Source organism: Lynx rufus, unplaced genomic scaffold (assembly GCF_022079265.1).
Source record: "Lynx rufus isolate CCGP_SWC_20201006 ecotype Redwood Valley unplaced genomic scaffold, mLynRuf1.p SCAF_7, whole genome shotgun sequence".
NCBI classification, from domain to species: Eukaryota; Metazoa; Chordata; class Mammalia; order Carnivora; family Felidae; genus Lynx; species Lynx rufus.
Genome location: NW_025814889.1, coordinates 120,388,033 through 120,410,025, shown reverse-complemented (window position 1 = coordinate 120,410,025; position 21,993 = coordinate 120,388,033). Strand labels below are relative to the sequence as shown.

At 33.9% G+C, this 21,993-nt stretch overlaps 1 protein-coding gene across 5 annotated transcripts in view; it reads left to right on the top strand.

The window, feature by feature from the left end:
* The window catches only part of ANKS1B (ankyrin repeat and sterile alpha motif domain containing 1B), a 1,075,523-nt gene that overhangs the window by 187,775 nt on the left and 865,755 nt on the right, over positions 1-21,993 (top strand). For all 5 annotated transcript variants that reach the window (XM_047066127.1, XM_047066126.1, XM_047066125.1 and 2 more), the window contains exons 5-8: positions 7,151-7,226; positions 9,421-9,522; positions 14,131-14,244; positions 15,182-15,348. In XM_047066127.1, coding sequence (XP_046922083.1) covers positions 7,151-7,226; positions 9,421-9,522; positions 14,131-14,244; positions 15,182-15,348 — 459 coding nt within the window. The remainder of the gene's footprint in view (positions 1-7,150; positions 7,227-9,420; positions 9,523-14,130; positions 14,245-15,181; positions 15,349-21,993) is intronic.

The following is a 21,993-nucleotide window of genomic DNA, read 5'->3' as shown; positions in this document are numbered from 1 at the left end:
GTCATTTACCATGTATTTATGGGGTGCCTGCTTTGTGCCAGGCATTGCCTACTATGTGCCAGAGAATATAGTAGTAACAGAATAGAAATTGTGCCTACAGAAGGGAAGATGACTCTATAAAGGTATGGAGTAAAGAACAGTGAGATATGGGAGAGGAACTCAAAGTTATAGCAGTTCACAGGAAATTTCTTTGGTTGGCTGTTTTATTGCCAGGTTGTGGAAAAGTGTGTATTTTTATGTAGAGTGCAAGGATCCAAAGAAGAGACTGAAATTGAAGACGCAAGAGAAAGGGTGAAGATACTTCATGAAATTCAAGAAGTGGCAGGACGTGATAGATAAGAGCAAAGTAGAGGATTAGCTGTAAGGAGGATAACAGAAGAAAGGACAGGTAAAGACAGAGGCTGGAATTACCTTACGTTAAATAGGAAAAGTCTGCCTTTGAATAGGAGGAACATTATTTCTGAATTATTTGAAGACACATTTCTCTTATGCCACCCCCCTCCTCAATCTGAACTTTCTTATAACCTTCAGCTATTCTTCACATGATGTTTTTCTGTCTTTTGTCATTTGGGACCCTCTTCTCTGGGTACATTTCAATCTGCCAACATTCCTGTAAAAGTTTATTACCTACAGTTGAACACTGTATTCTAGCTATAGTCTAGCTAATGCAGGATACAAAAGAACAGTTTCTTCCCAGCTTCCTCTGAAATCATGTGCAGTAAAACCTTGGCTTGTGAGGATAATTTGTTCTGGAAATGTGCTTGTAATCCAAAGCACTTGTATATCAAAGCAAATTTCCCCATAAGAAATAATGGAAACTCAGATGATTTGTTCCACAACCCAAAAATATTCATATGAAAATGATTAGTTCTGTAACATATTACAAAATAATAAAGAAAATACAAAATATAAAGAAAAATAACCAAATTAACCTGCATTTATCTTTGAAAACCTTTATGGCTGGTGTGAGGGAGACAAGAAAGGAGGGTTATTGGGTAGGATGACTTTCACTGTCACTAGTGGAATCACTTCTATCTGTTGGCTCAGTGAAATAAGTCTTTTTCTTTTCATGCAACTTTAACCGGGAACTTATCCAGTGACACTTGCTTTTGCTTCCTTTTGAGGATTTCGCAGAAATGTGAATTGCGCTGTTGTGAAATAGATTCATCAGTCTCATTGCTACAGCCTTATTTGGGTGGTGCTTTCCTACAAAATTTTGCATTGTTTCCCACGTTTCACACATGTCCCTAATCTCATTTGAAGTGTGGGATTGCTCCACCTTTTTTTCCTCCTGCTCTGCAGATGAGATGCAGATGTAGACTTATAAAATCTTGCAATTTCAGCCATTCACATACCTGATTTATACTTCTTGATGACTTCCGTCTTCACTTCCACTGTAATCATCTCCTTCTTACTGCCTGTCTTTTCAACCTTTTTCTGCATGGCCATTGTATATGCTCCCTTGGATGGTGACTACAGTACAGTATTAATAAACTCTTGTCATACACTGTATTTAATGTAACTGGCAATAAGGCAACAGAGGAAAGGGTCTATGTCTGTAGGCAGCCTGACCTAGAATGAAGCAGAGTCTTCTTAAACTTATTCTTGTATGGAAAAGTGAAGGACCGTCCGTCAGTGCTTTGAAGTGACAAAAAATACACTAGTGCTAGTTGTGGGCATCTTCCAACGTTCTGAAAAATCATTGATTTCTGCCAAACATCATGGCCTGAGACCAAGCATCTGAGCTTGGGAGATGACCACCCAGAGTCTGCAGCAAGACGGAGAGAAGAACTATTGGCTCAGTTGTGATCATATGCCATTTGGCATCACTTATTACTTGTATTACAAGACATCGTTTGTTAAATTAAAAATTATTAGAAATGTTTGCTTGTCTTGTGGAACATTCACAGAACAAGTTACTTGCAATCCAAGGTTCTACTGTATTTATAAAGGCTAGGATGTTCTTATCTTTTAAATTCTTTTATCCTAAGAGATGCCCATAGGGCTAATTGGTACTAGCCAGGGTGCCTGTGGTTGTTACTGCCGAGTTAAATGCCATTCTAGTTGGCTTTTCGTTATCTCCGTTGAAGTTATCTTTATTCACAGGTTCTTATTTCTTACAATAGTTATGGGTCTTGCTTCTCATAGTTTTCATCTCCACTGGTACCTGTGCTATTTTCTCTACTGATCATCACACAGTCTTTATAACTTGTCATCTTTGTTCTGTTTTCTCCTTTAATAAAGAACTGGTCTTCCGTTATCTGGTCACTCTCTTTTGTAAGCTCAGGAGGACTATGTTAGAGTGTTAAATTCAGAAGGGGGAACCAGTGCAGACAAGCTCTGACATCTCTACATCTCTTTTCTATCTGCTGTTTTGGCAGTCTGGTGGAATACATAACCCAAGAAACCATTTTAAAACACCTTGAAATTCTGTATAAGATATAACAAAGATCTCTTTATATGTGTGATTGAACTTCCCACAGAAGCCACAGGAATACATAGGGCTAAAAACAAAAAGGAAAGAAAAACTCTGGACTTAAAACATGGTTTCACCCTTTCCTATCCCTTATCTTGTTTTTTCAGCTTTGGTGCTACTGAGATTTGGCCTTAATAGACATTTCAAATCAATAAGCTAATTTCTTTTGCCTTCATCAGCAATTCAACTATTGACATTACTATGTATATCATTTTATTTTCTGTCTTAGCTGTTTTCATTATAACTTGTGTTCAGAGGGATTTTTCTTTAGCAGTGCTGAGATATGAGTGCTTCATAGCTCATTACTGGATAAATTTTTAAGTGTTACTGTATTATCAACCACATAACTATCTGTTTTATCTATCTTGGAAATTATATTTTATTTTATTTCGCTTTATTTAATTTCATTATCTTATTTTATTTTATTTTTTTTTAATTTTTTTTCAACGTTTTTATTTATTTTTGGGACAGAGAGAGACAGAGCATGAACGGGGGAGGGGCAGAGAGAGAGGGAGACACAGAATCGGAAACAGGCTCCAGGCTCCGAGCCATCAGCCCAGAGCCCGACGCGGGGCTCGAACTCACGGACCACGAGATCGTGACCTGGCTGAAGTCGGACGCTTAACCGACCGCGCCACCCAGGCGCCCCAATCTTATTTTATTTTTTGAGAGAGAAGGAGAATGCATGCAAGGAGGGGAGAGGCTCAGTCGAAGAGAGAGAGAGAATCTCAAGCAGCCTCCACACTTAGCGCAGAGCCGACGTGGGGTTAATCTCACAACCCTGGGACCATGACCCAACCTGAAGTCAAGAGTCAGATGCTTAATCAACCGAGCCACCCAAGAGCCCTGGAAATTATGCTTTTTTTAAATGATTAATTAAAAAAATGGAGAAATATAATCCACGAGAAAAGCAGTACCAAAATCCTGGGGTTGAGAGGATTTGGGTTCACCTATTTCGGTGCTATTTCTTTGTTATTTCTTTGTATTCCACTTGCTTAGCACATGTTTTGGACTAAATATTATTTCATGAAAATACAGTTTTTCAAGATTTGGTGAGTTATGGATTATAGATTTGGAATAGAGCACTGAGAATGGTACTAATTTGAATGAGGGTGATAGACGCAGACTCAAGGTAGGGTGTGGTAAACTGGAGAATATTCTGTAATTAACCTGTATTTTGATAAGGAAAAGTTCATAGATGTGACATATTTAAATTTCATACTGTTTATGATTAAATGTGATACCAGGAAATGGTTCCTGATATCACTGTTTACCTTAAATTTATGAGGACAACCCATTCCATTTTGACAGTTCTCATGTTCTCTTACTAATTACAAAGAAGCTAATAACCTTGGATTTGGAAAAATTGATTAATTTTTTTTCACGCTAAAAATATGTTTATCATCTGCTAACCTTTTCTAGTTTTATTCAAGGAGTCAGGGTCTCCTTATCCATTGTATAAAAGTACTAGTTCTATTTAACATAACCTTTTTTTCTTGGAATAATGTAAAGGAGATTATCTATCTATGCACACATACACACGCTATATATATATATATATACATATATATATATATATATTTATGTATAATTTTAAAATATTAAAATCATTGAGACTTTTAAAAAGTTTTCTAATTGCATTTTTAACAGCAATGATAATACTCATTATTTTATAAGTAAATAAAATGCTTTTTAAGTCTTATTTGTTGTTTATCTTGTTTAGCATTCCCAATAACCCTATCTAGTTTTTAATACTTTCTTTATTTACAAGCTATATGGATTTTCAAAGATATTAAGTGATTTCCCTAAAGTTATATAGCAACTGAAAGCTAAACTGTCACTGGAACCCAGGTCTTTTACATCTGCTTCCTCCTGAAGAATTGTTTATTTATAGTGAAGTTTACATAATTTCATTTCCTAGAATAGTCCATTTCAGTGCCTACAGTGCCCACTCTACTGTATCAGAGTATCTAGGAAACCAAATTAGTACAAAAAAAGTAGACATTATTGTTATATTTTTATTTTCTTAAAAATTTTTTTTAACATTTTATTTTTGAAAAACAGAGAGAGACATGGTGTGAATTGGGGAAGGCAGAGAGAGAGGGAGACACAGAATCTGAAGCAGGCTCCAGGCTCTGAGCTGTCAGCGCAGAACCTGAAGTGGGGCTTGAATCCACAAGTGGTGAGATCGTGACCTGAGCCAGAGTCAGCCACTTAACTGACTGAGCCACCCAGGTGCTCCTAGTGTTATATTTTTAAATATTAGACTTAGCCTTCTCTTAATCATTTTCTATTCAACATTACTTCTTGGACCTCTAGTCCTTCTGAATTAAATTCATGGAAATTCTCTTTTTAAGGATCTGTAGTAACCACTGTTTGAAAATGTGTTTATTTTGCTCTCATTCTTTGAAGATAGTTTGGCTGGCTATAGAATGCTAGATTGGTAGTTATTTTCTCTTGACACATGAAGATATTATACTTTCTTCTTGTTTTATTGTTTTTGTGGAGAAGCCAGCTGTTGATCTAATTTTTATTTTTAGACAGTTTTTTCTCTTAGGATGTTTTTAAGGTATTCTCATTATCTTAGGTGTTCTGTAGTTTGCTGTAATATATTCAGAATGTATTCTTCTCACTTAACCTTGCTTGGTATTCCCAGAATTGAATATTAGTATCTCATTAATTCTGGAAAGTCTTTAGTCATTGAATTACTTATTCCTGTCCTCTTCTTCTAGAACTGAGTCTTACTCTATTCAGTGTTTTACATTTTCCATCTCATGTTTCTTTGAATTGCATTATGTACTTAAAAAAAAATCCACCATCCAGTTCAGTACTTTTTTTCCCAGCTGTATCTTATCTGTTATTAAACCTTTCTATTTAAAATATTATGTTTTCCATTTTTAGAAGTGCTATTTAGTTCATTTCAGATCTGGCCAGTTTTAATACTCCTCTTGTTCTTTAGTTATATTTGATATCTTCTTTTCATGGATCATATATATTTTTTATATTCTGTAGCTGACCATCACATAACATGTGAAGTTTTTATAGGTATTATTCTTTTATTCTTGCTCATGGCTTGTTTTCTTTAATGTTCAGTGATTTCTGATTTTGAATTTGTGTTTCTTAGAGCTTGATCTGTTGGAACTCTCAGAGGCCTGAGTTTAAAGTGTATTATTTTCACAATGGATTTGTATCTGTTTCTGCTAATAAGCATTTATATTTACCTTGGTACTACAAACCCAGGATCACTTAATTCTACATTTTTCACTCAGGATTGGAGGGTTAGGGGAGCACAGAGATTGTGTAATTTTGATCCCAAGACCATGTGAGGGCAGAACTGTGGTTAGAAATTCTTAGGGGGAGGGTGTTATTTTTGCTACTACTGTACTCCACTTAGAACTATGATCTAGATAGGAATTTTTAATTTCTCCGTCTGTGCAACACATTTATTATTATTTTTTAACTAAGGATGTTGTCCTTTACAGATTTTAGGTTTTATTTTTTTAAAGTAGTCTCTGTGCCCAACATGAGGCTGGAATTCATGACCTCAAGATAAAGAGTTGCATGCTCTCCCATTGAACCAGCAATGTGCCCTCCAGAGGTTTTAGATTTTTGCAGGAGCCCTTGATCTATCTCTCAGCTTGCTTGGGCTTCTTTGTCTCCTGCCCTCTCGCATCTTGAGTAGCTGGTTAAAGCCCAGGCACTAGTCTGCCATGGATTGGCGGTTTGCCTGGAACAGTTTCCTGCTCCAGTACTAAAGCCCTGGGTTCCTAGTTTCTGTCCCCACTTCCCTTCCCCAGGCTCTGAGGAATTCCGTTATTTTTCCTTTTCTTCCCTGTATTTAAAATGTAGTTTAGTTTTTCAGAATATTTAAGGTATGCTATTCCAGGAAGAGTTTTTCTAACATAAAGTCCAAATTTTTTTAAGAGTGGAAGGAAATAAAATTAGTAATCAGAAAATTGCTTGGGAAACACAATAAGAGTGAAAAGAATTAGATTATTTCAAAGGGTATTTTTCAGAGAGTCAAAAAATAATGTATTTGTACCCCATATTGAGATTATTTCTTAAGGAGCTGAATACATTTCCGTAGTTTATTTTTCCTTTTGTACAGTTTTATAAAATATTTATAAATTATTTTTATTTCCATTTTTTATTAGTGTCTGTACATATCATGACAGTCAAACTATAATTCAGATATATTGCAGTCATGCTTTTTTTTGAAGATAAATTTAGATCACATTGATTCCCAGTCTCCTTAGTAATGCATTTGTAAATCATTTTAGAGTGGGTTAATTGTGCAATAGGATTTTATTGATTAACAAAGCTTTTACATTATATATTATTTTATAATGATATTTTTACTTTGAACCGAGATTAGAGTCCCACAGTAGAGATCAGTTTTAGTACAAGGAGACAGAATTGCCATAATGACATTATTCAGTTTAACACACATACACATATGCAGGAGGACCTGCATTGGATTTTGTTCTTAGAATTTCTTCTTTTATTCCATAGTACCTTTCTGTCAGGGTGTGCTTAGATTACAGAGAATATGTACAAATACATAAAGTCACAGGATTTTTTTTAACTTGTAAGCATTCCTAATGCAACTGTGCTTTTTTCTCTTTTTCCTTTTTCTTTTTACTTTTCTTCTTCTTCTTCTTCTTTTTTTTCCAGACAGAAAAGGGGAGTGCACTTCATGAAGCAGCTTTATTTGGAAAGGTGGATGTTGTGAGAGTTCTGTTAGAAACAGGTAACTATTGTGATTCTCCATGGAGCTTTTTCTGCCAAATACAATTTCTATTTCAGGAATAGACAAAGGGAAATGGCACAGTTCTTTCATAATCACCCTTACTTTTTACCTTTACTCCACATTGCAAGTGCATATTCATATCACATAGAATTGAGCCTCAATGTTTAGATAAAATTGATATAAATGTGCACCTTCCTTTACTCAATAGACTTGTCAGTAAAAAGCTTTTAGAAATTACAATTGTATACATTGAAATCACATTGAAATATACTAGAGAAATTACCAAAAGGAATAATAATTCTCTGCCTTCTACAAGAGAGAGGAACTGATCCTTATGAAATCATGACAATTGCTCGGTTTATCGAAAACATAATATTTCCCTAGATTATTATATTGGGAACTGTGATTAATAGTGTTCCCTATCTTTAAGGCATATTTACCTTGTTATTTCATCAACTGAGTAGCTATTGTTTGTAAGCTGCAATGATTTAAGGGAATGTTTTAGAGGGAATGCTTTGAAGGAATAACAAAGAGGCTTATTTGTCTTCATATGTATATTATGAATAAAATGAAATAAAATTGGAACTGAGGTTGGATTTTTTTAGGATCAAAAAGCATGGGTACAAATTCATACTTGGAAACTATTGATGTGAGTCTTTTGTGCTACAGACTACATTTAATGTATTTATTTTCTGCTGTAAAAAAATGGAAAACATTAGCTGACTGTGGCATTTTGGTTGTAGTTATACTGAGTGAAAATTTCATGTACATTTAATTTGGACATGTAACACGGTGATATAATAAATGTGTTATAAGCAACCAATTACATATGTGCTGGTCACACATTTCTACACAAATTTAAGCAAATACTTAATTATCTTATTATGATGACCTAACATTTGAAGCCGGATTCTAAAAACTGGCTTTGTTTGCAGTTAGATGTTTAGAAAGTTTATAAACTTTTTTGGGGGTCATTGAAAGTTATTTGTTACATGAAAATAAGTTCTTTAGTACAATAAATATTTTTAGAATGAAAATAATTCCAAAGGTGTTTTAATTACAGAACAAGAAGTTTGCTCACCAGGTAGATGATTGAATGTTGTTTACATTGAGTATAATCTTACATAAATAAATATGAGATATTTGACTTTGTAGCTGGACAAATAGTATTTGGAATCAAATAGTATTTGATTATTCAAAATAATCATGCTTTTTCAACTTTTGTGAATACTTAAGTATTCTGAGACTGTTATATTATGCACATGATACATCATTATTTAAAATGTTTTTACCAAATTACACAGAATATATATATCACAGGACCATTATACTTTAGGAATTCATGTTCTAAATCAATAATATTTTTCAGCTTGATAGTGTATCATTTAAATAGCTATAATCCAAACTGGTTATAATTCTAAAAAACAGTCTGGGGCGCCTGGGTGTCTCATTCGGTTAAGTGTCTGACACTTGATTTAAGCTCAGGTCATCATGATTTCATGGTTTGTGAGCCCATGTCGGGCTCTGTGCTGACAGTGTAGTGCGGAGCCTGCTTGGGGTTCTCTCTCTCTCTTTCTCTCTGCCCCTCCCCTGCTTGCATGTGTACTCTCTCTGTCTCTCAAAATAATTAAAAAACAAACAAACACACACCAATCTTAACGATTGGGTCAGTGCCTTTTAAGACTTAATTCATTGTCAAGAGTGTTCCTTCTCTTTGGTAGCAGTAGACCTCCACCTTATTTCTTTCTTTCTTTTTTTAAAATTTTTTTTAACGTTTATTTTTGAGAGACAGAGAGCGACAGAAAATGAGCAGGGGAGGGGCAGAGAGAGAGGGAGACAGAATCCAGCAGGCTCCAGGCTCTGAACTGTCAGCACAGCCTGACGCAGGGCTCGAACCCACGATCTGTGACATCATGACTTGAGCCAAAGTCAGATGCTTAACGGACTGAGCCACCCAGGCGCCCCTCCACCTTCTTTCTTACTAAAATCATGTGTGTGTGTGTGTGTGTGTGTGTGTGTGTGTGTGTGTGTCTGTGTGTGTGTCTGTGTGTGTGTCTAGGGTTTTAATTTTTTCTAAAAATCACTTTCAGTGCTTGATCTGTATATGTTTGATACGAGAACAGTTATATGTTGACAGTATCTTCTGATGACACTTCAGTGGTGTACATCTAGTGGATTTTTCTTTTTCTTTCAGGAATTGATGCCAACATAAAGGATAGCTTAGGTAGAACTGTCTTAGACATTCTGAAAGAACATCCATCTCAGAAATCTCTCCAGATTGCAACACTCTTACAAGGTAAACAATATTGAATGATGGATGAGTTTGCCTTAAAGTTAAGATTAAATTAAATCTACCATAGTTTTCTCTTGAGTTTTTGAGTTAATGTTTACTTTTGAGTGAACTTATTTACATTTTTTTCTGGTAACCCTTAAACTAAATAATAATACTTCTTAATGTTTTATTTCTGTTTTAAACTAATCAGTATTTTAAGAAAAGCTAAAGTGGTTTTTCACTCATTTGCTATTAAAAGGGTTTTTTTAATCCATATAGCAAATATGTAGTTATGAACTTGAAGATAATAAGCCTATAGGGTGATGATGATTAAGTATTATCTTACACTTGAATAATGCTTTACGAATTTGCAGTTTTTTTTTATTGTTTTGCCTGTTTTCTATAACTTTGTGAGATAGGTAAGTCTGATATCATTATTCTCCTTCTTGCACATGAGGGGAACTAAAGCCCCAAGAGGCTGATATATAACCTATTCTAGGTGGTAGAACTAGTACATAAATATCGGGTTAACAACAAAGATGGTACTTAACTGGAAGAATACAGATTGTTTCCTCCCTAATCCAGGAGTACAAGATGATTCGGTCTTGCCAGGCTTTGTTTTTGATAAAGGTCATTAAGTAACTGTATAGTTAGTGAAGCATTAGGTGTCCTGAAGGTTTGACAACCATGTAGGTACTACTTTTTCATTGTAGGATTGTACACTTCCTTACTTGATCTAAGACTTTTAATGGGATTTAGATTTAAATACATTCCCTTTTGGGACATTTGGGCTCAACAAATGAGTGGATAAAGAAGATATGATTATATACACACACACACACACACACACACACACACACACACACACACACAATGGAGCATTACTCGGCAATCAAAAAGAATGAAATCTTGCCATTTGCAACATGGAGGGAACTAGAGTGTATTAAGCTAAGCAAAATTAGAGAAAGACAAATATCATATGACTTCGCTCATATGTTGAATTTAAGATATAAAACAGATGAACATAGGGAAGGGAAGCAAACATAATATAAAACAGGGAGGGGGACAAACCATAAGAGATTCTTAAATATAGAGAACAAACTGAGGGTTGCTGAAGGGGTTTTGGGTGGGGGGATGGGCTAAATGGGCAAGGGGCATTAAGAAGGACACTTGTTGAGATGAGCACTGGGTATTCTATGTAGGGGATGAATCACTGGATTCTCCTGAAGTCATTGTTGCACTATATGCTAACTAACTTGGATGTAAATTAACAAAAATAATAAATAAATACATAAATACATAAATAAATACTTTCCCTTTTTGCTTTGTGATTAGGCCTGACATGTCGTATGTTCCCTTAAAAACCCAGACATTGGGGCACCTGAGTGGCTCAATCAGTTAAGCTTCTGACTCTTGATCTCAGCTTAGGTCTTGAGCTTAGGGTTGTCAGTTGGGCTGTGTCAGTTGGAGCCCTGTGTTGGGCTCCATGCCTAGCGCTAAGCCTACTTAAAAAAAAAAACAACAACAAAATAACAAAACAAACAAAAACCAAAAAAACAAAAAACAGACATTTGTTCTACCCTTTCCAGTTAGCTTCTACACTGCTCAGTGGTGATTATCCCCTGATTGTTACAGATTGGTGGCAAGTGTAAATAGGGGAGGAAGCTGGGATTGTTTCCTTGGATGTCAGTTGGGAAGTTGAAGAACAGCTTTATCCTATGAGAGATAAATGAATTAAAACCAAGTCAGGCAGGTGATGCATAGATACAGGAGTCAACAAAAGCCAAGAGGGGTAAAAAAAATGTGCTACAGGAGGTCATGCATGCTGTCTTCTCTATCTTCAAAACCTGTCAGGGAAAGGAAGTCCCCTGCAATTTTCTCGTTAATAAATAACTTAATTACAAGTCAAGTGCTTATAGAGATAAATCAAAATACATGAGTAGCTCTTCATATTAATTCAAATCAGATTGAATGAAAGCTAAAAAAAAGAAAAAAGAATGGTACATAACATTTTTTCTTCCCCTTCTAGGTGATTTATATTTCATATTGAATTTTTGTATCTAAATTAAAAAAAAAACTGAGGCTTGTGAATATTATGTCTTTTGGGAAAAGCAAAATAAATGTCCACTAAAAAGAGGGTATGACATAATTCTAGACATTTACTGCATTGATTTAACTTAAATGAAAGTGTTATTACATAGGAGTTAACTATCTGTGTTCTCTTAAGTGGTCAAAATTCATTACGTATGCCAACTTGTGATAGGGTATATGGGACATCTTTGAATTTTTAAAATTATTGGCAGGTTTTAGAATGTAAATGTATTATCTATATTCTTTGCATTCCTGGGTCACACCAGTGGTACATTTTAAGTTTTATGAAAAATTCTTTTTTCACTAAAGCCAATTTAGAGTAGATAAAATTACTATTTGTGTCCTGGAGGAGGAATTCACTTTACATAATTGCTGCATTTGGTCAAAAAATTTAAGGATAGAATTCCATAGGTTTCTTTCTTTTCCTAGTAGAATTTTCCTAGTAGAAATGCCCTTAGGTAGAAACTGTTTGGATAGTATGAAGACACAATTGTTTGGAATGAGAACAAACTTTTTTTTTTCTTTTGTCTTTTTTTTTAACTTTATTTTTTATTTTTTAAAATTTACATCCAAATTAGTTAGCATGTAGTGAAGCAATGATTTCAGGAGTAGATTCCTTAATGCCCCTTACCCATTTAGCCCATCCCCCCTCCCACAACCCCTCCAGCAACCCTCAGTTTGTTCTCCACATTTATGAGGCTCTTCTGTTTTGTCCCCCTCCCTGTTTTTATATTATTTTTGTTTCCCTTCCCTTATGTTCATCTGTTTTGTCTCTTAAAGTCCTCATATGAGTGAAGTGATATGATTTTTTGTCTTTCTCTGAGTGACTAATTTCACTTAGCATAATACCCTCCAGTTCCATCCATGTAGTTGCAAATGGCAAGATTTCATTCTTTTTGATTGCTGAGTAATACTCCATTGTATATATATACCACATTTTCTTTATCCATTCATCCATCGATGGACATTTGGGATCTTTCCATACTTTGGCTATTGTTGATAGTGCTGCTAAGAACAAACTTTCTTAACTAGTTTTTAAGAAAAAGATTCCTTCTGAATAAAGTGTAAGTAAAAGATCACTATGGGGAGAGATCAGTTGATTTAATCCTTTAGATGGAGACTACAAACTAGCCACTGTGAGCTCAATGCTTTTGGCAGATAGCAGATTGATTTTGTTTAGATTAAATATTTTTGGCCACACTGTGTTTCCATAAAAATTGAATTGGCTTTCAACATTTACAAATGTAGGGTTTCAGCTAAAACTTCAGAGTTTTGTTGGTTTCTCAAAAAATGCAGGCTTTTATTTTACTTTACTGTCGAACTTTGGATGGGGCACCTACTTTCTGGTTAATCATGCTCCACATGCTTTCTGTTTTCTCCATGATATTGGGGCTGAATATTCATTGACATTTATCCCTGCATTCAGATGCTTAGAGTGAGATGTTTTCTCGTCCCATGTTTATCTGGCTGTGTCTCTTATTAGCTGTATGAACATGGCCAAATTAAAATCCTTCTCCTTGATCCCCCACTTATTCTCTGTCTCTCTCTCAAAAATACATAAACATTAAAAAAAGTGGGGGGAGGGCCTCCTGGGTGGCTCAGTCAGTTAAGCGTCCGACTTTGGCTCAGGTCACGGTCTCACAGCTCATGGGTTCAAGCCCTGCATTGGACTCTGTGCTGACAGCTCAGAGCCTTGAGCCTGCTTTGGATTCTGTGTCTCCCTCTCTTGCTCTGTCCCTTCCCTGCTCATGTTCTGTCTCTCTCTCTGTCTCTCAAAAATAAATAAACATTAAAAAAATTAAAAAAAATAAAATACGATCCTTGAGTTGTCATCTTTAAAACAGATTGTAAGAGTTTGTGTCATTGTTTTGTGAGGATCAAGTGAGTTAATTTATATTACTTAGAACACTGCTGGGTGACATATTTAAATTTTGGCTGCTCTAATATTATTATGTCTTCATCAAAGTTACAAAAATGAGAGATAGGCTGAGTGTGAAATATTACTTTAGGAATAATAGGAGAGAATGTTATTTCTTTGTGGAAGTAAAGCTTAATGTGAAATTATGCTTGTCTTACAAGAGTAAACACCATTATAAACTTCATTCATGTTACCTAACTGGTTGTGGTGTCCATTGAATTTGATGTTCCTGTTTAGGTATCAAGTCTATTCAAAGCATCTTTAAGATGGTTTTAAATCCTCACGTAGAATACACTTAAGGAAACTAAGGGTGTTATTTTATCTTTAACAGGTGAATTTATTTATAACAGGTGAAAGAATGTGTCAAATTTAGTTTCCACAAAAAGAGTTTATGAGTCTCTTCCAAAATATCTTTTAAATTTTAATTAAAAAGATTTAAATTAATAGCTCATCATCAAGTTCTTTCAGTTTTTTCGTTTTTTTGAAGTTTTTTTAAAAACTTAGGATGTATTTAGGATATGAGGAAATAAATGAAAAGCTGATCACCAGAAGTAAAACATAAAGTTTAGTTATTTTAAAATAAATGAATTCGACTATGTAATTTCAAAAACTTGTATACACAGAATATTTAGAAGGTGTGGGAAGATCAGCAGCCCTTGAAGAACATGTACATGAAGATACAACACAAGAACTACATATTTCATCTCCTGTTGAATCTCCTTCCCAAAAGACTAAGAGTGAGTAGTTAATTATAAAGCCCTTGAAATAACACTAGACCTTTATGTCCAAATTTGTTCTATACGTACAAAAAGGCTAACACTTGAAAATTTGAGGCCTAGTAACTTATATCTTATACTTTGTATTTTATCCATTTTTCAGTTTATTGAACTCTTCTATTCGTCAGGCCCTATTCTTGGCCGTGACACAGTAGCTAGCAAAATTAGTAATCTCTGCTGTCATGATATATACATGGACTAGATATTTCACACTAGATTTGTTTTCCAAAATGTATTTTTAATGTAGAATAAAAATATTGATATCTGGATTATAACAGCTGGAGTTTTATTTTTTCCTAGAAGAAATTAGAAGTATAAAGTACCTTTCTGAGAATGATTAGAAAAACGCATATTTGCATGCAACCTACAAAATATTCATGTTTTGACAGATGATGCATATTATTTATCTGTTACTTCTGTGTTTTTCCTTTATGTCACATAACATAATTTTAGTTTATTACTTATATAATTATTTATCTAAATACATTCTATTTCTTTTTATTGAAACTAGGATGTAAGCTCCCAGCACCATTTAAAATTTGTTAATGAATTCTGTCATATGAAAGATTATTAAAGATTAAATGTTACAATGAATGAAACCTTAGGAATTGTAATTCCAGATGTTTTTATGTAATATGTATAAATGAACCTTCAATACTTATTTCTATTTTGAAAAAGAATAATAATAGGCAAAATTGGGATTTCTCCTTGTCTTTTAATTTAGTCTTTTCATTCTTGTGTTAATTATGGTTCAGTACCTTGTTTTCAACATATTTTCTGATTTACTTAATGTTGTTTGTCATGAGTTCTGTCATATACTAGTCATATTTTTATTAGTTAATAGGAAATTTTAGCAATAGCCTTTCTTAAAACTTAGAAAAAAATTACTGTCTTATAGGTGAAACTGTGACTGGAGAATTATCAAAACTCTTGGATGAAATAAAACTCTGTCAAGAAAAGGATTATTCTTTTGAAGATTTGTGCCACACAATATCAGACCACTACTTAGATAATTTGAGCAAGATTTCAGAGGAAGAACTTGGGAAAAATGGAAGCCAGAGTGTAGTAAGTAAGGGGGGAAGGAAGACAATGTGTCTGTCTTTGCCAATTCAATGTGTATCTAAAAGGCAGGGATTTGTGCATTATCCTATCTTCAGATTCTGCCAGTGTCAAATGTCAAATTCCCTATTGCTCTTTTCCTGATGTTCATTGGTATTTTACTCTCACTGCATGTGTAGGGGAAGGACTGCTTTGATAAATCACTGATAGTTTGTGATGATCTTGCTGCTGTTGACTTGCTTAATACATGAAATCATAGTTTCTTTGATTATGTTCTTTAAGTCTCACTGGGCATGATGATAATTGGTTTCCAAAGAAAGAAAAAAAATCTTCCTTTTGTCTTTCTTCCCCAAGTTCTCTATGAATTTAGTCTACCCCATCTTGATTAAAGACAGAGCTGGGCTATGTGTGTATGTTCCCCAGTCACTCTGTATGTTATGGTAGGAGAGAGACATTTTGGAAAATTTGACCTCCGTAGTTTTATAATCTTATTCAAATCCCTTATGCAACCTACAAGCTCAGAATCTAAATCATGAGTTAGAGATTACTGATCATTTGGATTTCTATATTAACACAACAGCAAGAAAAACTATAGAGCATCAATCAGTTTAAAATTAAGATTTGTATACCTATTTTGTGTCATATAGAGGTAGGATTTATAGGGTGTACTGGTATTAAAGGAAATGCATTATTATAACATGAAATCTTTACTCACTTTTAGAACTTAATTTGTTATAGAAACATTATGCTTTCTTCAAAAGCTAATAAGAGTGTATTGTGTTAAGTATGTCATATTATTTATGAAAACTAAAAACATTGCCAAGTATAGTGACTATAAAGAGAATGTTTACTTCATTTAACTACTTACTGTGTGCTGACCCTTGTTTCCCAGCATAGTCTAGCTCCATGGCTGGTCTTACTCCTTTTGTTTTGTTTTTTGTTTTTTTGTTTTTGTTTTTGTTGCACTGTCTTCTTTAAAGCATTGTATTATTGGCTCCAGTAAAACTCCTTATGAATAATTATGATTAATTACATATATACTGAAGTAAATACATGCAAGTTTTACCAAATGAAATTTTTATATTAATGAAATATTTACTGTAGTGTCAGTGTACTTTAATGTCAGGACAAAATTTCCTGTTTAAAAATCTAAAACTTATATATTATCTCCAAATTACAAACCAATTACATTTCAACATTTCCTTGAAGGTTGGTTACAAGTTTTTCTTTTTTTTTTTTAATTATTTTTTTGAAGGTTGCTTACAAATTAAAACATATTTATCCTGTATAAATATAATGTGTGGTGTTTAGGTTTTTAGGTTTGTTCCTAAAGATTTCTCTAAACTGACTATACTTCTGCTCCTCTACTTCTAAACCCACAAATTTCTGAAAGCCCTAGTTTTCTCAACCAGTGGTTTCTAAACTTTTTTTTTCTTGGTTGTACATACCATAGCAAACAAATTTTAAGTAAATCTCCCAATTGCATGTATTCATAAATGATGTATATCTATTACTATTTTAAGAATTTGTGCTATAAATTAGGTATATACTACAAGAGAAATTCAAGTAAGAAGGATACAGAATAAGTGTAAATAGAAGCTCTATTTTTTTTCCTTTTAACTCACTGAGTATCTAGTGCACCCTGGGGTCTGCACTGCACACTTTACTTGGAGACCAGGCTTACAGATTTCATGTAGTGATAGCAGGGATTTTAGTATTACGAAGGTAACATAGTTTAGGGGGACGTGGTCAAATATTTTTTTTGTAAGTCTAAGACTCTATTGTGATAGTAGCAAGAGACAAATTAATGCTCATAAATTGAACTGAATATCTTACAATTCAAGCATCCTTTCATACAAGAAATCACTCTTTGTTCCTGTGACAAACCTTATATTGTGTTCCTTGAAAGTATTGTCATATTAAATAATAAATGTTACATGAGGCAGAAAAGCAGAGGGTACATATGAGTAAGGCAAGTAGTTTGATTTATCTGAAATTACTGATAGAGTTTATAAAGGGAGAATATGGGAGATAAAATTAGAAGGATAGGTTGAGGTCAGGCCATGGATGATTTTGAATGTCAGGATAAGAATTTTGGTATTTATTTTTTAGAAAGCTAGAGAAATCTAAAGGATTTGGGGCAGATAAAAGACATCATTGGAAGTGTCCTTTCAGAAGATTAATCTAATAAAAACTTGTTATCAATGTTTAAAAAGTAATCTGATTACTTTGACCCTTCTCAATAGTCTGTGTTTCATTTGGGTTCATTTGCATTTGTTGAATATTTCTGTTCATCAAAAATGTTTTTTCAGAATTTGTCATGAATTGTACTCTCAAATTATGCAAAAAATTAAGTACTTATAGATCACCTAATATAGATATTTGTTACCATGTTGTAAGTTATAGGGTTTATTTATTTATTTATTTATTTACGTATTTATTTATTTATTTAGAGAGTGTGCATGCACTCACACGTCCACAGTAGGGGGAGGGGCAAAGGGAGAGAGAGAGAACATTTTCAGCAGGTTCTACACCCAGCACAGAGCACAATGTGGGGCTTGATCTTGACCTGAGCTGAAATCAAGAGTTGGACTTAACCTATTGAGTCACACAGGCACCTTACGTTATAGGATTTATGATAGCAGTAATGAAACATGATTCCTGACTTAAAGGAGTTCAGAATTCCTATTCTAAGAAGGCTTTAGTCACAGTGTACAGTAATAAGATTAACATGCAAAACACCAAATGTATATTATGAGTGCTGACATTTATTAGGTGCTTGCTATTCAAATGCTTTATATGAATTAAGCCACTTAATCCTCATAGTAAAGCTAACTGTGGATTTATAGACTGGGGAAATGACTCAGCTGGCAAGTGGCAGATCTAGGATTCAAACTCAGAGCTAATATCTTTAATTTCCAGCTACATTTCTCATAATAAATTACCCGGTGGTCAAAGGAAATTTTTTTTAAAGGGAGAGACTAGTGAAGACTTACTGGTAGTCACTGAAGGCTTCATGGAGGTAGGGAGAGACCAAACTGGGCTCTAGTGGAAGAGGAGATATGTCTTGTACTTGTTTTGGAATGAATGAATGAGTGAAAGGGAAGATTCCAGCTTGCAGAAACAATATATGCAAAAGCAGAGGTGAGACATAGCATATGATTTGAAAAGAATGGTTTATTGTAAGAGTTGATTTTGGAAAGTAGTGGGAAACAAATTTGGGTAAGTAATGATAGTCCCTAACACTTATGGAGCACTTTATTTCTATTAACTGATCTAATCTTCACAATAACCCTATGAGATAGGTAGTATTATTCCTCCCATTTTACAGATGAGAAAATGGAGGCACAGAGGACTTTTATGATTTTCCCACATTTACAGAGTAATTGCCAGACCCAGGATCTGAAAACCGGCAGTCTGAGGTTGGTGCTGTATCTGTTACTGCTCAACGGTTTTGTTTTGGGAAGATAATTAGATTTGGGAAGCTAGTCAGAAGTTTAATATTGTTGCTGAGGAGAATATACGCTTGAATAGGAGAGTTCTGTCTTATAGGTGACATTTTGGGAATATAAAAATGGTAATTATAGTCAGATGTTCTGGGAAGAGACTTGGAGATTCTCAGCAATGGATATATGTTAGACTTATCTGGAGAGGCTTCAACATATACTGATACCGTCAGGTACCATGTCCTGACCAAGTAGACCAATGAAATCAGAATTGTTTGAGGTGGCTCTGAGCCTTGTTTATTTAAAAAGCTATCATGCATACTGTTGGTCTACAGGACTAAAAATCTGCAGGGTCTTACTGAAGTAATTCAGGTAATTGAGACCTGAGATACTGAGTCAGAACTGAGATCTTGATAACACTGCAAAATTATAGAATTTTAGAGCTAGAATAAGTCTCATCATAGGTATCCAGCCCAATTCTCCCACTCCCCAGTGTAAGAGCTTCTAAAAAATCTCTTGAATTTGAAACATTTTCAGTTTATCATCAAGGAAAATTCCCAGTATGGTCCAGCCATAGTCCTAAATTAAAATTATTTCTGTGTTATATTGGAATGGTAAATGTGGAATAAGATTTTTGCTTATCATTCACATTATTGGCTGAAAGATGGGCATTTGGGTTCAGTTAAAATTTAATTTTAGGTGATAAGAAATACCCAACTTGTTCATTGTATTAGGACAATTCCAAAAGTAATTTAAAAGAAATTAAAATGTAAGTAAAATGTTTTGTAGCATTTATATTATTAATAAATGTATTTTACACATTAATGATGTATTTGAATTTTGGGGATATTTTAACTGTTAGTTCAGTTTAGCTTTCATTGCCTTTTTTTCTTCCAATAGAGGGCACTCTAATTCAGTAATTTAAAATACAAAATCCGCTGTCTTATGTAAGAACTTTTACTTTTGAATAAGAGGTTTCTGGTTTTATTAAAATATTAGCCTTAGGTAGTAGCTTGAACAATTTTACTAATGCAAGTGAATTAAAAGTTAAATTCTTATTATGATTGAATGTATTTGATTGAAGGTTTTACATTTAACGTGGAGGCCAGCTCCAGTTAAAATCACATTTTCTCTTGCATAAATTTTAATTCAAAAGTCAGTCTGTTTTAAATGCTTTTATAATATGCATATGGAGCCATTTTCTAAGTTGAATTAGAACATTATATAATCTAGAATGTAAATTTTTAAGAAATATAAATATCTTCACATTCTTTAGCAACCCATGAAATTCAGAATTTTAAAAGAATATAAAATAATCCGAAAAAATGTTCTATTCCCTTCATTTATTTTCCCAAGTCATATATTCATTGCTTCCTCCATGTGTGTACACAATGTGCACAGCTCTTAAATGTGATTACACTGTGCCACAAAATTTGATTATAGCATACAGGTCATTAGAGCAGACTTCAGAATCTAGATTTCAGGAAAACTTTTTTTAAGATTTAAAATAGAAGAAGCATTATTGCCTCATTAGCTTATGTTTCTAAGAAGTAAATAGGAAGTTTATGGATGAAATGCTTTATATGGTTTTTCTCCTAAGGGAAGCTTGGATACAAACAGCATGTAAAACTTACTGTTTGAAAGGGATTGTATTGGCAGGTTATGTGCATTATAAATCAACCAGTACACTTCTTTTCTGTTCTTTCACTTTTTTTTTCCAATGTAAAATCTTTAATTACAGGTGAACCTTCTGAAGCAAGATGGTTTACTTTAGTATATCAAGATTTTAAGATTCAGCATTTCATTATTTTATACTAAGCTTCTATAATCTGCTTGAGAAAACTCTCAGGGGAGTTGTTGGGGGTTATCTACATAAAATATACTTAATTTGGCGCAAGAATTCATCAGGTCTTAAAGGTTAGTAGAATCAAACTAGGTTGCCTAGAATACAAATGGTGTTTCTAAAATTAAGTTTACTTTCAAAAATATAATTTCTAGAGCTTAATATCAGGAATGTACTAATTTCAGAATTGTGAGAGACTTTGGTGGTGTGTCATCCAGTTATATTCAGAGCACTTTGGGAAATGAATTTTCTGAAACATAAGATAGAGCGTTCTTGCAGGATTATAATTGACTCTTCAGCACATGAGGTTTTTTTTTTTTTTATAGTGGAACTGAATCTTAAGCAGCAGTAACTATTAATCTTACAGGGAGTATTCAGAATATTTCTAATTTAAATAATTCATACCTTTTATAGTTGAACAAATTTTTTTGGCAGCAGTGACTCAGGCTGCTCTGTACTAAACCTAGGCTTGGATTGTCCTAACAGATTTTTCAGGATTTAGGGAATGCATAGGTTCTGTTGACTTACATTAATATTTTGAAGTTAATAGTGTTAACTGTATGTGTGTACCATATGTACATACAAGGAGAACTTCATAATCAGAATGGTAAGTCTTTTATCCCTCCTCTCATCCCAGGAAGAACTTGTACCTGTAGTGAATCTAGGAAGGTCATTGAGATATCCTTGGCTTCTAGAAGAGAAGAGTCATTTTTATGAACTTCCAACACAATTGCTTCTACCTTTCATGACACATCTCTTTGTTCTGCTTTGTGTTGTGTATGTACACATTTTTATATTGCTTCTTACAGACTTCTTGATTGTTGGGTCTATATTTGATTGATATCTATAATCACATCCTGCCTAGCACAGTACCTTGCATGTAGTGATCTATCAGTGAAATTTTATTGAATGAATAATTGCATGAAAAGGCAAACACTGCATGAAAGAGTACATATAAACCCATGTAAATAAACCATTTTTATTGAGAAACATGTTTAATTATTTGGACATGAATTACAGAGTCCAAGGACAGGTTTTTACTGTTCTGCCACTTACTAGGAGGGTGATATTTGAAAGTTGTGGATCTTTCCAAGTTTTAGTTTCCTCCTCAGTTAAAATAAAAAAAAGTTTAACACGACTTTCTGTCAGTCACAGAAAAAGAGCTACTCTTTTTGTGCTGCTAAAGACATGCTATTTTTATTTTTGTTTCATAGATTTTGTCCCAACTTTGTCCACACTTTCAAATAACTACTCAATATCAACATAAAGGGGATTTCTCTAGTGAAATGCCAAATGTTCTATTCTTGGATTGGTCTTCGTCAATATTTTGCCATGAAAAAAAGTCATCTATCATACTTAGGT